This window comes from Ovis canadensis, chromosome 3 (assembly GCF_042477335.2).
Source record: "Ovis canadensis isolate MfBH-ARS-UI-01 breed Bighorn chromosome 3, ARS-UI_OviCan_v2, whole genome shotgun sequence".
Taxonomy (NCBI): domain Eukaryota; kingdom Metazoa; phylum Chordata; class Mammalia; order Artiodactyla; family Bovidae; genus Ovis; species Ovis canadensis.
In genome coordinates, this window is record NC_091247.1 from 141,750,209 (window position 1) to 141,765,073 (window position 14,865).

A 14,865-nucleotide genomic window follows, 5' to 3' on the forward strand; every position below is an offset into this window, starting at 1 on the left:
TATCTCCCATTCAGTAAGTTGCCTTTTCATTTTGTTGATGGTCTCCTTAGTTGTGTAGAAGCTTTTTAGTATGATGTAGTTCTATTTGTTTTTGATTTTGTGGCTTTTGCTTTTGGTGTCAGATTAAAAAAATCAACAGACCTATGTCAAGGAGCTTACTGTCTGTGTTTTTTCTTCTGGGAGTTTTATGGCTTCAGGTTTTACATTCAAGTCTTTAATGTCTTTGAATTAATTTTTGTTTACAGTGTAAGACAGTTTCCTCAACACCATTTACTAAAGAGATAATCCTTTCCCCATTACATATTACTGGTACCTTTGTCATAAGTTAATTGATCATATATGCATGGGTTTATTTCTGGGTTCTTTATTCTGTTCCATTGATCCACGTCTATTTTTAGGCCAATGCCATATTGTTTTAATTATAAAAGATTTATAATATAAAGTCAGGGAGTGTGATGTCTCCAGCTTTGTTCTTGTTTCTCAAGATTACTTTGGCTATTCAGTTGTGGGTTTTTCTTTTGTTTGTTTGCTTGTTTTTGTTTTGGTGTGGTTCAATTCAAACTTTAGGAGTACTTCCATTCCTTTGAAAAATGCCATTGGGAATTTGATAAGGATCGAACTGAATCTCTAGATTGCTTTGGATTGTATGGACATTTTAAGAATATTGATTCTTCCAATCCACGAGCCCAGAATGTTTCCATTTATCTGTGTCTTCTTCCATTTCTTTCATTAATGTTTTATAGTTTTCAATATATAGGTTTTCCACTTCCTTGATTAAATTTATTCCTAAGTATTTTATTCTTTTTGATGCAGTTGTAAATGGGATTATTTTCTTCATTTATCTTTCTGATATTCCATTGCCAGTGTACAGAACTGCAATAGACTTTGTGTGTTGATTTTGTAGCCTGTAACTTTACTGAACATATTTATTAGTTCTAGTACTTTTTTAATGGAGTCTTTGGCATGAATTTTAAACTAAAATACTATGTCTATACTTGTAATTTCAGTGTGACTTGCTATTTCTTGACTATCTACTATCAGTTTTCATTCTTTTTCCAATATCTCACAATAATCAGACTATGAATAAATGCTTAATTATAATTTGATTCAGCAAACAAGATGCTCACGTCACTGCCAAAGAAGTGTAGTTCAGACATGGATGCTGACTGACATTTTTGGTTTCAGTTCAGTTCAGTCACTCAGTCATGTCTGACTCTTTGCAACCCCATGGACTGCAGCACGCCAGGCCTCCCTGTCCATTGCCAACTCCCGGAGTTTACTCAAACTCATATCCACTGAATGGTTGATGCCATCCAACCATCTCATCCTCTGTCATCCCCTTCTCCTCCTGCCTTCAATCTTTCCCAGCATCAGGGTCTTTTCAAATGAGTCAGTTTTTCACATCAAGTGGCCAAAGTATTGGAGTTTCAGCTTCAGCATCAGTCTTTCCAATGAATATTCAGGACTGATTTCCTTTAGGATTGACTAGTTGGATCTCCTTGCTGTCTAAGGGACTCTCAAGAGTCTTCTCCAACACCACAGTTCAAAAGCATCAATTCTTCAGGGCTTAGCTTTCTTTAAAGTCCAACTCTCACATCCATACATGACTACTGGAAAAACCATAGCTTTGACTAGACGGACCTTTGTTGGCAAAGTAATGTCTCTGCTTTTTAATATGCTGTCTAGGTTGGTCATAACTTTTCTTCCAAGGAGCAAGCATCTTTTAATTTCATGGCTGCAGTCACCATCTGCAGTGATTTTGGAACCCAAGAAAATAAAGTCTCTCACTGTTTCCCCATCTATTTTCCATGAAGTGATGGGACCAGATGCCATGATCTTAGTTTTCTGAACGTTGAGCTTTAAGCCAACTTTTTCACTCTGCTCTTTCACTTTCATCAAGAGGCTCTTTAGTACTTCTTCGTTTTCTGTCACAAGGGTGGTGTCATCTGCATATCTGAGGTTATTGATATTTCTCCCAGCAATCTTGATTCCAGCTTGTGCTTCCTCCAGCCCAGTATTTCTCATGATGTACTCCGCATAGAAGTTAAATAAGCAGGGTGACAATATACAGCCTTGATGTACTCCTTTCCCTATTTTGAACCAGTCTGCTGCTCCATGTTTGGTTCTAACTGTTGCTTCTTGACCTGCATACAGATTTCCCAGGAGGCAGGTCAGGTGGTCTGATATACCCATCTCATTAGGAATTTTCCACAGTTTATTGTGATCCACACAGTCAAGGGCTTTGGCGTAATCAATAAAGCAGACGTAGATGTTTTTCTGAAACTCCCTGGCTTTTTCAACGATCCAGTGGATGTTGGCGATTTGATCTCTGGTTCCTATGCCTTTTCTAAAACCAGCTTGAACATCTGGAAGTTCATGGCTCTTGTACTGTTGACGCCTGGCTTGGAGAATTTTGAGCATCACTTTGCCAGGATGTGAGATGAGTGCAATTGTGCAGTAGTTTGAGCATTCTTTGGCATTGCCTTTCTTTGGGATTGGAATGAAAACTGACCTTTTTTGTTTTACTCAGTAGTAAGACAAAAGAAAAATAGTGAACTTCACTGTTGGGAGCTTCATTCATATATCAATGACATAAGCAACTTCTTTATGGAACTGGATAATAACTTTTGAATACTGGAAAAATACTTAAACTTTTTGTGCTACTCAAAATGTCAAGGCCACAGATTTGATACACTGTTAAGTATTAATATTTTCTCCATTAGCCTACTGTTTGTTTTTGTAAATAAAGCACTATCAGAACATAATTATGCCCACTTTTAGTGTAAAAGTTGACTAGTTGTGACAAAGATCATATGTACTGGAAGGCCTTATTTACTAATAAGCTCTTTACAGAAAAAATTGCCTACAGTTGGTCTACAAAATGAATACAACAAGAAACCAAGTCCTTGTTTGTAGTATTTGCCAATTTCCATGTGTAAATACTCCTATTGTAGCCAATTTCATGCTACAAGTGTGACAAACACACAAACATGAATAGTTGGGAAGAAACACATACAATGCTGTATGTTTCCATCCTACAGATACAGTAGACAATGTTTAGAGTTATTAGTAAAGTGAAGTAAAGAAAAGTGACATTTTCAGCATTTATTACCTCTTAACATACTTGTTAGTTTATATAATTTGACTTTTAATAGTGGTTATGCTTAACAACTGACTCATAAAAATCCCTCCAAATACAGAGATCAGTCTTAGGTGCTTGTCCATGGGATTATCCCAGAAAGAATACTGGAGTGGGTTGCCATTTCCTTCTCCAAGGGATCTACCCTACCCAGGGATCAAATCCACATCTCCTCCAGCTCTTGCATTGGTGGATTCTTTTAACCACTGAGCCACGTGGAATCCCCAGTAATCAGTCCTGCAAACTGGTAAAAGCCAGTGGTGTACAACTAGCTCTATTACCAAGAGGGTACTAAAAGAGGCGCAGAAGAACAAGTAGTAATTTGCCTAATCGGTAAGTGGCTGAGTCAAGACTGAAATCTAGGTCCAAAATTCTGACCTCAGTTAGTCTTCCTAATTTCTTTAGCAGAGAATAAGGGCTTTATTGGCTTGTTTAAAAAAAAAAAAGGGAGACAGGGAATTTATTAAAGGAACACCACACCTAATGGGATGCATTTTCTGAAGTACCATCCTATATATTTGCTAGGACTCTTAACAAAACTGTTAGGTAGCATGGGAATATGAATCTTGATGCTTGATATCTATCCACAGTTAGTCTAGACTTGGTATTTGAAAGAACAAAAGAAGTGACTGGTCTATAGAAACCGTCCTTAACTAGCTGCTTTGCATGCGTGGGTGCTAACTTGCTTCAGTCAGGTCGGACTCTTTGCTATCTATGGACAGTAGCCCGCCAGGCTCCTCGCCCATGGGATTCTCCAGGCAAGTATACTGGAGTGGGTTGCCATTTCCTCCTCCAGGGGACCTTCCCAACTCAGGGATCGAACCACTGTCTCTTACATCCCCTGCATTGGCAGGCGGGTTCTTTACCACTAGTGCCACCTGGGAAGCCCCTTAACTGCTTTGCTTCTGCTGCTGCTAAGTCACTTCAGTCGTGTCCGACTCTGTGCGACTGCACAGACGGCAGCCCACCAGGCTCCCCCGTCCCTGAGATTCTCCAGGCAAGAACACTGGAGTGGGTTGCCATTTCCTTCTCCAATGTATGAAACTGAAAAGTGAAAGTGAAGTCACTCAGTCTTGTCCGACTCTTCGAGACCCCATGGACTGCAGCACGCCAGCCTTCCCTGTCCATCACCAACTCCCGGAGTTCACTCAAACTCACATCCATCGAGTCAGTGATGCCATCCAGCTATCTCATCCTTTCTCATCCCCTTCCCCTCCTGCCCCCAGTCCCTCCCAGAGTCTTTTCTAATGAGACAACTCTTCGCATGAAGTGGCCAAAGTACTGGAGTTTCAGCTTTAGCATCATTCCTTCCAAAGAACACCCAGGGCTGATCTTTAGAATGGACTGGTTGGATCTCCTTGCAGTCCAAGGGACTCTCAAGAGTCTTCTCCAACACCACAGTTCAAAAGCATCAATTCTTCAGCACTCAGCTTTCTTCACAGTCCAACTCTCACATCCATACTTGACTACTGGAAAAACCATAGCCTTGACTAGACAAACCTTAGTCGGCAAAGTAATGTCTCTGCTTTTGAATATGCTATCTAGGTTGCTCATAACTTTTCTTCCAAGGAGTAAGCGTCTTTTAATTTCATGGCTGCAATCACCATCTGCAGTGATTTTGGAGCCCCCCCAAATAAAGTCTGACACTGTTTCCAGTGTTTCCCCATCTATTTGCCATTAGAAAGTGTAAATACAGGTGTTTACTACCACGAGCCACTTCTAGTACTTATCAAGCTACTTGAATTCCAAAAACTGCAGGAAACTTGTAGTTTGAACTTGACTGCACCTGAGGCGCAAGAAAAGGAAAAGATACTCTGGAAGGGCACTCACTCAGACCACACGTACCTGGGGCAAAATCTGGGGCCAGGAAGGCTAAGTGCTAGGCCTCCTAACGAACTCTTAACGTTTAGAGCAGAGCTCTAAATGAAGGAATAATAACGGCTAGAGCTGCAGGAGAACTTGGGAGACCTGCCTTTGTATAACCCCTTCATTTACATGAAGAAACTCTGCTCTAGTCAGGTGAAATGATTTGGCGTTAAGCGGTTGAGTCAGGATTAATTTATAGCTCCTTCCACTACACCCTACGGCCTCCTTTAAAACACCCTCCCTGCATAGAACTTACCCCAAAGGCACCAAGAACCTGGTTGGTGACTGGCCTACACTTGAACCAGGACAAAACTTCTAGTCGCTATTGAGTCAAAAACTGTGGTAGCTGGGAGTCAAAGGGTTAAAGCCAAAGTACAGAAGCACTGAGCTCTAGGCCGTGCAGGTGCATGCTCTCCTCAGAAAGCAGAGTTTAGAAGCAGTCTCACGAAAACGCAGCCACGCCCTTCACGGCTCCTACGCCACGACGCGGAGCACAGCGAACAGCCTCAAGCAGCAAACACGCAACCAGCGGCGCGCACGCCCACCCCGAGGCCGCGCAGGAGGCGGGCCGACGTGCGCGCCTCCGCGGCTGTGGGCGGGGTCCGGGGCGGGGCTCTGAGCCGGACCGGGGCGGGGCCGCAGAGAGCTGTAGGTGTTGCAGCTAGGTCGCGACAGGTGCGCGAGGCAGAACGCCAGGGACCCGTGGCGGGGCTGATAGCAGCGCAGAAGACAAGACCGCTTTTAGCCAGGTAAGGGTCTTCTCTCTCCACATCCTCCGCAGCCGGAGAGTCCACGGAGACCCCGGATTCCCTCCACACCCTCTTTCTCCCGCGACTTCTTCGGGCGAGGGGAATACAAGGAGCGTGAACCCCTCCCCCCTCGAGAAAGGGAGTGGAGGAACTGCTGATCCTTTGCTCCTTCCTCACTTCTGGGTACTGTGCTGGCTGCTGCTGCTGCTAAGTCGCTTCAGTCGTGTCCGATTCTGTGTGACCCCATAGACTGCAGCCCACCAGGCTCCCCTGTCCGTGGGATTCTCCAGGCAAGAATGGGGTTGGGAGTAATTATGTAGAGCGGAGCCTTTACTGACTGAGGGCGGGAACTGATCGGACCCCCTCCTCTTGCCTCAGAAACACTCCTTTCTCACTATATACGTATGGTGGAGGAAAGCGGCAGTTCAAAATTCAAAACAGTCTCCCAGAGAAATATTCTGGTAATCTAACTGTTGTTTTTCATTCTTCATTTTCAGCCATTCTCTTCCTCTTCGATATTTCTCCCCTTCCATTCTGCCAGCTGAACCCTTTAAGATTCTTACACATTTTTGAGACCCGTTGATACTATAGCAGGCCTGTGTCACCCCAGAATCGCTATCGTGTACAAGTCGCTGGCACCTGTCAATACGTGGGTGTTAATATAAGGTAATTGTACACTCCAGGCTACACCTACTAAGCCTGAAGCTGTAGGAGCTAGGAGCTAACCATCTGGCACCCTTCCTTACTGGTGCTTACAATCCTGATGAGAGATATTTGAGCTAATATTATGTTTCACTAAATTCGAGCTTTCAAAACTCTGCCTAATCCAGATGATTCTATTGACCTGACTTTTCAAGTTAGTCAAAGATACTTAGGGAGTTATTAGCCATTAAGACAGTGACCCTTTAAAAGGAGAGAGGTTTTCTTTTGCATTGGATATTCTTTCGTTTGCTCTTGCTTTAGTTGATTAAATGGAATACTTTTTATCTGCATAATTACTATTGACAAATGATAAGTATTTTAGAAACCATGAAATAATGCTTTGTTCTGAGGTCTGATGTAGACACAAAAGAAGATGAGCCTCAACGAGCACTTCTTAAGTTCCTGCGGAGTTATAACCTGGATGAAGGATGATCATGTTTTAGGTCGACCTTCGAAAAAGGGAGTGTGTGTGTGTATTTGTTTTGCATTGACAGAACAACACATAGCATGGTACTCAGTAATCACTTTTAGAAGTTATTTTTTGGACAGAACATTTATTGAGTGCTGCTTGTATCATCGATTCTGTGAATTCAAAGTTCTAAATGTTCCTATCCTAAAAGAATAAAATCAAGTGGGTTAGACAGGTAAGTAGATACAACTTAGAGTATCAGTGCTATACTAGAGATCAACCCAGAGTGCTGTAGGAGCACAGAACATACAGTTTCTAAAAAATCCCTCTTCTACTTTTCCTTGAACACAAAACAGAATAAACAACAAAAACCTCTGAGCAATACTGAGTGATTCTGTTTAGTCCGTGTATTTGTGTCACTCATATTGTGTTCTGTCAACATTATAGCATTTTGATAATGGAATTATGACTTTGTCATTAATTCTGTGCAGTTTGGTAGATAGCTGATGGGGCTATTTTCACGTTTCAGTATTGGGCCCGGAAGTGTTGTTATCTTGTAGTCCCTGAACTCTAGAGCAGCCTCTGGGAAGAGAACAGTGTATTGGCAACATTAGTAAAACAGTGTCATTTGTAAAAATTGGTCCATTGTGTAACTTTGTTTAACTTGGTACATTCAAATTTGTTCCAGATTCTGTTTAAAGGTGGGCCAAATTTTAATCTCATAATTCTAAGAAAAGAAAGCTTCAGAAGTGAAAACAATTCTGTTAACAGCACACCTTAATGACAGAGGATACTTTTTCTTGCTAAGGTACCCTCAAAATGTCTTTTTCTTTCTTTTTGGGGGGCGGGGCGGAGCAGGGGATAGGGTAGGGGAGGAAGAGGTCAGAAATGTTTGACAGTTCTTTGCAGAGTGTTAATGATCTGAAGTTTATGGTATTCTTGAGTATTCTTCATCTAGAGTAACTATATGAAGCCTTTACTCACTGCCTGCTGTGTGCCAGTGTTCTAATATTTACAGGATGAACATGCCACAGCCTCTTCTATACGTTTTTCTTTTTTAAAATAGAGATTTTGAGTTAATAATACAGGTGATGGTTGTTTCCTCTGGCAATTTGAGCCATGGTACTTGATGAACTGGCTTTCCAGGTGGTGCAGTGATAAAGAATCCGTCCACCTGCCAATGCAGGAGACACAAGAGATGCAGCTTCGACTTCTAGGTCGGGAAGATCCCCTGAAGTAGGAAATGGCAACTCAGTCCAGTATTCTTACCTGGGAAATCCCATGGACAGAGGAGAATGGTGGGCTACAGCCCATGGGGTTGCAAAAAGACTCCAATACGACTGAGCACAGATTCATGGTCTATTCACTGCATGTTTTTTGATAGGAAGTTTAGGTACTTTATTTTGGATTGTGTACAGTAATCTCCAGGTGATGTTAAGTTACTTAACACAGACTCTCAAGGTTCTTTAGTAACAGAATGAGTGGTTGTAAATTAAGTAGTTTCTGCTTGAGGGTTGCAGGATTGAGATTCTATGGTAAATGGTACTCCTGGTAGGACCATTCTGGTGTGTTTATTCTGTGGCTGGATAGAGAGTCCTTGAGACTCAGTCAAGTTATTGTGCTATGCAAATGTCTTTTCATTAAAAAGACGAGGGTTTTTTTGTGTGTGTTTCTTTTTAGTTTCTTAAGCCAACATTTATTTATTATCTCTCAGTTCTGTAGGTTGGAAGTTCATATCCACCCCTATTATCAACATCCCCTCTCCAGACTAGGACATTTGTTTATCATTGGCAAATTGTATATTTAATTAATAGCCTATGAGAAGGTTAATTTCATCTGATTATTACAAAAAGACAAGGTCTGACTCAACAAACAATCCATTATTTAGCATGTCAAATGATTTGTTTATATTTGAAAATGTTTCTAGAAACTTCACACGCCCAGTCTCAAGAAGTTAACATGATACTGTGATATTTTACGTTATTTTTACTTTTAAATAATATCTTAATACTTCTCTGAAACTGAGAACCTGCATTTTTAGGGAAAAAAGGTAACAGTCTTTTTGTCCTTCTGATAACAAGTGTGGAGCTGTTTTTTCCCTTAATTATTCTATGACAGAGCTTACTATATGGAAACTTTACAGTTCCTCAAACATGTTTTTTCTTGTACACCAAAGTATTGCCAATTTTTGTTTCGTTACCAATATATTAGTCATCCTAATATGCTTTTACTTGGTTTTAGATTTCCACAGTCTTTTTCCCCCCCATAAACTGCAGTTTAAGCAGATAATTTAGGCACAGGACTTCTTTTCTTCATTTATTGAATAGGTACCATTTGCTCAGATTTGGCTTCCACCACCAGAATTAGAAGTTTCCCTGGTGGCTCAGATGGTAAGAATCTGCCTATAATGCTGGAGACCCAGGTTCGATCCCTGGGTCAGGAAGATCCCCTGGAGAAGGGTATGGCAACCCACTCCAATATTCTTGGCCTGGAGCATTCCACGGACAGAGGAGCCCGGTGAACTACAGTCTATGGAGTCATAAAGAGTTGGATACAACTGAGTGACTAACACTTTCACCAGAACTAGAGGGAACCAGTCTGTTCATGTGTAGTACCCAGTGATTTCCCTCTAATGGCCCTGTCACTAACCTCCTCCTTACTGTTGGCAACATTTGACCATGTGCACAACTTTTCTGGTTCTTCATATTATGTGGCTTTCTTTTTTGTGGCCACACCATGTGGCATGCTGGATGTTAGTTTTCCAACCAGGGATCAAACCTGCACCCCCTGCAGTGGAAGTACAGATTTCTTAACCACCGGACCACCAGGGAAGTCCCTCATGTGGCTTTCTTGATATGACAATGCCTGGTTCTCCATCTAGCTACTTCCTTCTCTGCTCCTTCACTAATTCAGTCTTTTTGCCCCTTACATGTGTGTTTGCTCTGACCCTCTCCAACATCCCGTTCTCCTTATACTCTCTCCCTGAACAATCTTATCTATTTCCGTGACTTCAACCAACACCTCTATGTGAGTGATTTACAAATTAATCATTTAAAAAAATCTTTTTTCATGTTATATATAATTCTTGTTCTATATTCATATATACAAACATACATATTTTGAAAATAAGAATTATATTGCTAATAATAGAAAATCAGGGAAAAAATAAATTATGAAGATAGACTAGCCCATAATTTGTTCTGGTGAGAAGTCCTATTTGCTTCCCTGATAGCTCAGTTGATAAAGAATCTACCCACAATGTGGGAGACCTGAGTTCGATCCCTGGATTGGGAAGATCCCCTGAAGAAGGGAAAGGCTACCCACTCCAGTATTCTGGCCTGGAGAATTCCATGGACTGTATAGTCCATGGGATTGCAGAGAGTCAGACATGCCTGAGCATCTTTCACTTCACTTTCTTTAAGTTTTTTTTTTCTTTGATACACATAGACACACTCACATAAACATACAGGTAGTTGGGTTCATTTTACTACAGTAGAATTTTGTACCTGCTTTTCCATTCTATATCATGTCATGGTTTTCCTCAACATCAGAATTATTTGAAAACAATTTAAATAGATGTTTAATACCCTATTCTATCAATGGTGCAAATTTTAACTGTGTGTTTGGATGTTTTGATTTTTTACACCATTATTAACAAGTGAAAAAAATTGAGAACAAATTTATGCATAAATTTTTGTACAAATCACTCATTATTTCCTTAGGTTAGATTCTCAGAAGTTTAATTAGTGGGTTAGAGAGCATGAAAATTTAAAAAATACTGCTGTCAAATTGCATTTTCATAAAGACTAGATTAATATTCTCTCTTGCAGTGATTGTGAGGGCCTATCTTTGTGTATCTTTGTAACTTTGAATCTTATTTTTTTTAATCTTTACTAATTTGATTTGCAAAGAGATTTAATATATATTTATCTCATTACTAGTAAGAGTGAATATTTTTCATACCTTCATTTTCATTTCTGTGAATTGTCTTTTGGTTAATCTGTTCCCATTTTTAAATGTCTGAACATTTAATTATGTTTTTTGTTTGTTTTTTGGAGTTCTCTCATTTATTGGAGGCTTGAGGGAGGGAGTACAGGTTTTTATTAGGCCAAACTGAATAAGTAGAGTGATAAAGTAGAAAGCATGTAGAAGTTGCAATTGTGGTGTTTTAAATATCACTTGTTTTGAGAATCCACAGCTCGTGATAGATGGAGCAGCACTGCAAAATGGAAGGGATGCCATTTGAGAATCAGGATTCCTGACTCGCTATTGGGAATCAGCCACTAAGGTGATCTTTGGCAAGTCTTTGATCCTCTCTGAGCCTCGCCTGTAAGATGAGAGGGTTGAGCTATTGATTCTATGTGCTAAAAGGATGACTTATGAGTCACTGCTCACATTGTGAAATGATTTCCTGTCCCGTCCCTAATCCTGCACACAGTTTAAATATATGGAGCCTCAGGAAAGACTGGATGTAGTAAATGTAGTTTCCTTAGAGGTAGCAAGGCTTAGTGGAGCTTGGGGGCAATTTAATGTATTTGTGTCTTCAAGACAATGTAAGTTACAACAATTGGTATATTTAGGCACTCTCCTAGATTGACACTTGACAGTCTGGTAAAGTACATCAAAAGAGCCCTGCCCGTCTATGCCACAAAGCCCAATCATCTTTAGTGCATATAAAGCAAGTCTCTTTATGGCAAGATGTTTAAGCTGCCAAGTTATTTAATATCTTCCACTATTCCACACAGAAACTATTCTTAATGGGGTTTTTTGGGAGGGGATAACTTTGCTGCTTGCAGGATCTTAGTTCCCACACCAAGGATCAAATCTGTACCCTAGCAGTGAAAGCTCCAAGTCCTAACCACGGGATCTTCAGGGATTCCAATAAGCTCTTTGTTTTAAGAATATCAATTGCTTGTTTGATGGTCAAATGTTAGTTATTTTAATTTTGTATGTGGTATATTATTACTTATCTACAGATCTTTTTCTTTGGGATTTCTTCTGTTGCTTTTATGTTTAAAAGTCTTTTTGCCACCCAGAGATGGGTTTAAGTCCTCACTTCAATTCCCTTCTGAATTTTATGATTTACTTTTTATATTGTTTAATTTGTGTTGCATTTACTTTGGAGTACCTAAGCAGCATGTTTAGTGCCTCTGCATATCTCCTGAGCCCCCAGATCCACATTTCCAACACCTCCTAGACCTTGCAGATGGTCTCTCTCCACCAGGCACCTGTGTCCACCTAATTTCCCTAAGGACAAGGTTTGAAGTTGTCTTGAACACTTCTGTTCTTCTCTCCTCCCATATCTAATCTCCAACTTTGGTTGATTCTATCCCAATAATGATAATGGCTCTTTTTTTAAAAAAAGAGTTTTTAAAATTTTATTTTATTAACTGTACCTCACCATGTGGGAGAGGTACAGTTCCAGACTAGGGATCGAACTCACACCCCCTCTGGAGTCTTAACCACTGGACATCCAGGAAAGTCCCAATAAAGGCTCTGTTTCAGTCTTCTAAGTCAGGTTCCCCCTTTTTGTTAGAGTCCTTGAGCAATCCTTAGAGTTGGCTTCAGTTTTTCCCTTTCAGTCCAGACTTGTCATTAAAAAAAAAAAATAGTACACTGATTTTCAAAGTATGGTTTCCTGACTACCTGTTTTAGAATCAGCTGGGGTGTTCATTTAAAAAGGAGATTCTTAGGTCCCACCTAGACTTACAAATCAATGTATCTGGAGGGATGGGGCATGGAAATGAGCAGTTTCAACAAGTACCTGAAGAGATTCTTTTACATACTTAAGAGGAACCAAAGCCCAAGTAAATTCAGTCTAAATTTCTCAACATGCCACTCAAGACCCCAGCTCCCACACCCTGACAGCCTATTTCTCCAGACTTCTCTCTCACATCACTACCCACCCACCTGGCACTGTAGCCATGCAATTGTAGCCATGCAATGATTCATGGCTTCCTGGACCCACCCTGGCTTTTCCTGCCTCTGTGCCTTTGCTCATGCAGTTCCCACAGCCTCAGACTCCCCTCCTTCCCCCACTTCTGCTGAAATCCTTTTTCTTTAAGAGGTCAAAAAAAAATTTACTTTAAAAATGTGAAGCCTTTTCTAAAGTCTTCTATTTGAATCAGTGACTCCCTCCCCAGTCTTCAGTTGGCACTTTATTTTTACTTCATTTTTCACCTTAGTGCTGTCACTATTTATGAATTATTGCTTCCTTAAAACGCTGTGAATCTTCTAAGTGTGAGGACCTTGCCTTTCCTTTTCATTTTGTATGTAGCCATTATGCATGTAATAAGCAATTTAATACTCATAGAATGTACTAAACATATCTTCATCTTACGAACATGATTATCTAACAGTGTTTGACTTCACATCACACTTAGAATGAAATTAAAATCTGCCATCCCTGGTAAATCCTTATTTAAACTGGCTGCCACTCATATCTGTCATCATTTCATACTTTTCATTCCCTTGCCATCATTCCTGCCTTAGGGACTTTGCATTTGCTATTTTCTTTGGTAGGAAAACTCTCCCATCTTTTCTCTTCACCTGGCTGGCTGTCTCCTCCTCCTCATTCAGGTTTCAGCTCAAATATCATTCACTCAGAGAGGGCTTCCCTGACCACTATCTGAAGTATCTGCCCCGTTTCCTACCACCACTCCAATTACTCTCTTCGTATTTCCTTCACAGCATTGATCACAGTGTTTAATAGTCACAGTGTTTCATTTAATCACAGTGTTTAATTGTCCAGCTTACCCAGTGGGATGGAAGCTTCATGAGAGCAAAGACCTTGTCTGTCACTTTTTATCTTATATACTTAGCAAATAGAACTCTGCTTGACACATGGTAAGTGCTCAAATATTTGTTGAATGAATGAATGAGCCTTGAAGATAGACTTGTTGATTTTTAAAGTTTTGGTTTGGTTTGCAATCCGAAAGTTTTGTTGTGTGTGTTACACACAGGATTAATAGTGTATTGTTGTTGTTGTTTTTTTAATGGACAACAGCTGAAGTAGTTCCATCAGGGTTCAAATCAGGTAGCAGTCTCTGAGGATTTCTGAAGGTAGCTGGACAAAGGTTTGGGTACTGTGATAGGCAGGATTCATTTCCATCTGAGTGCAGGTTTTCCAAGGTGTTCCCAGGATCTAGGCCACTATTTTACTACTACTGTCAGCATGTACATTGAGGGTTTTTACTGCTGGCCAATACTAATCTGTTAGCTCTCATTACATTTTTAAAAGCTAGTATAGCAAAACTAGAACTAACACACCAGAATCTTCAAGCAACCAGAAACTTGTTCTGCTTTCTTCTCGAGGAGGAAAAGAAGAAAGCTACCTAGAGTTCTCAAGGAAAGATGAAATTATTTTCCTTTTACTTACTACATGTCGTGAAATAGGACAATGTTTTGATTAGAAAGGTTTTTAGCAACAGTGTTAAACAAGGGATTTCTTGTTAACATCTAGTGAAACCAGACAATGGAACTAATCAGTTCTACTTTTTTCCAATTTCTCTTCATTGGGTAGAATAATTTTTAATTCCATTATTTTTTTTTCTTAAACTGGAAAAAAAAAGTGTATTTTTTTCCTTTAACTGGCTTGAAATTTGATTAAGAATTATAATAGTTTTTATAGCAATTTATACTTTTCAAAGAAGTTATACTTTTATTTTCTCATTTCATCCTCAAAAACCATCCCTTGTGAATTATTAGCTGTTTTTGAGATGAAGAAACTGAGAACCTAAAGAGTTGATTGACTTTCCTGTGGTAACTAAAAGACCTCTCATTACTCAATAAATGCCTCTCAATGACTTTTTGAAAACAGTGGTTAAGAATCTCCCTGCCAGTGCAGGAGACAGTCCTTAAGAAGTAACATGCATAACACTGGTTCACACAAGTAACAAAATTTTATCACTTCTGTGCCTGTGTGATTTGGTAATTTTTTATGTGACCAGCTTCAGCTATGTTTGTGCTTGATTAAAGCATTGTTCTGGGTTAGCTTCTAA

General features: G+C 40.0%; 2 protein-coding genes across 5 annotated transcripts in view; both read left to right on the forward strand.

Moving 5' to 3' along the window:
- FAM186A (family with sequence similarity 186 member A) overlaps positions 1–5,758 on the forward strand; it is a 140,214-nt gene extending 134,456 nt beyond the window's left edge. The window contains exon 12 of the mRNA XM_069581952.1: positions 5,426–5,758. Within this exon, the coding sequence (XP_069438053.1) occupies positions 5,426–5,758 (333 nt within the window). The remainder of the gene's footprint in view (positions 1–5,425) is intronic.
- Positions 5,438–14,865, forward strand: part of LIMA1 (LIM domain and actin binding 1) — a 90,479-nt gene continuing 81,051 nt past the window's right edge. For all 4 annotated transcript variants that reach the window (XM_069584425.1, XM_069584427.1, XM_069584428.1 and 1 more), the window contains exon 1: positions 5,438–5,754. The gene's annotated coding sequence lies outside the window, so the exon portion shown is untranslated. The remainder of the gene's footprint in view (positions 5,755–14,865) is intronic.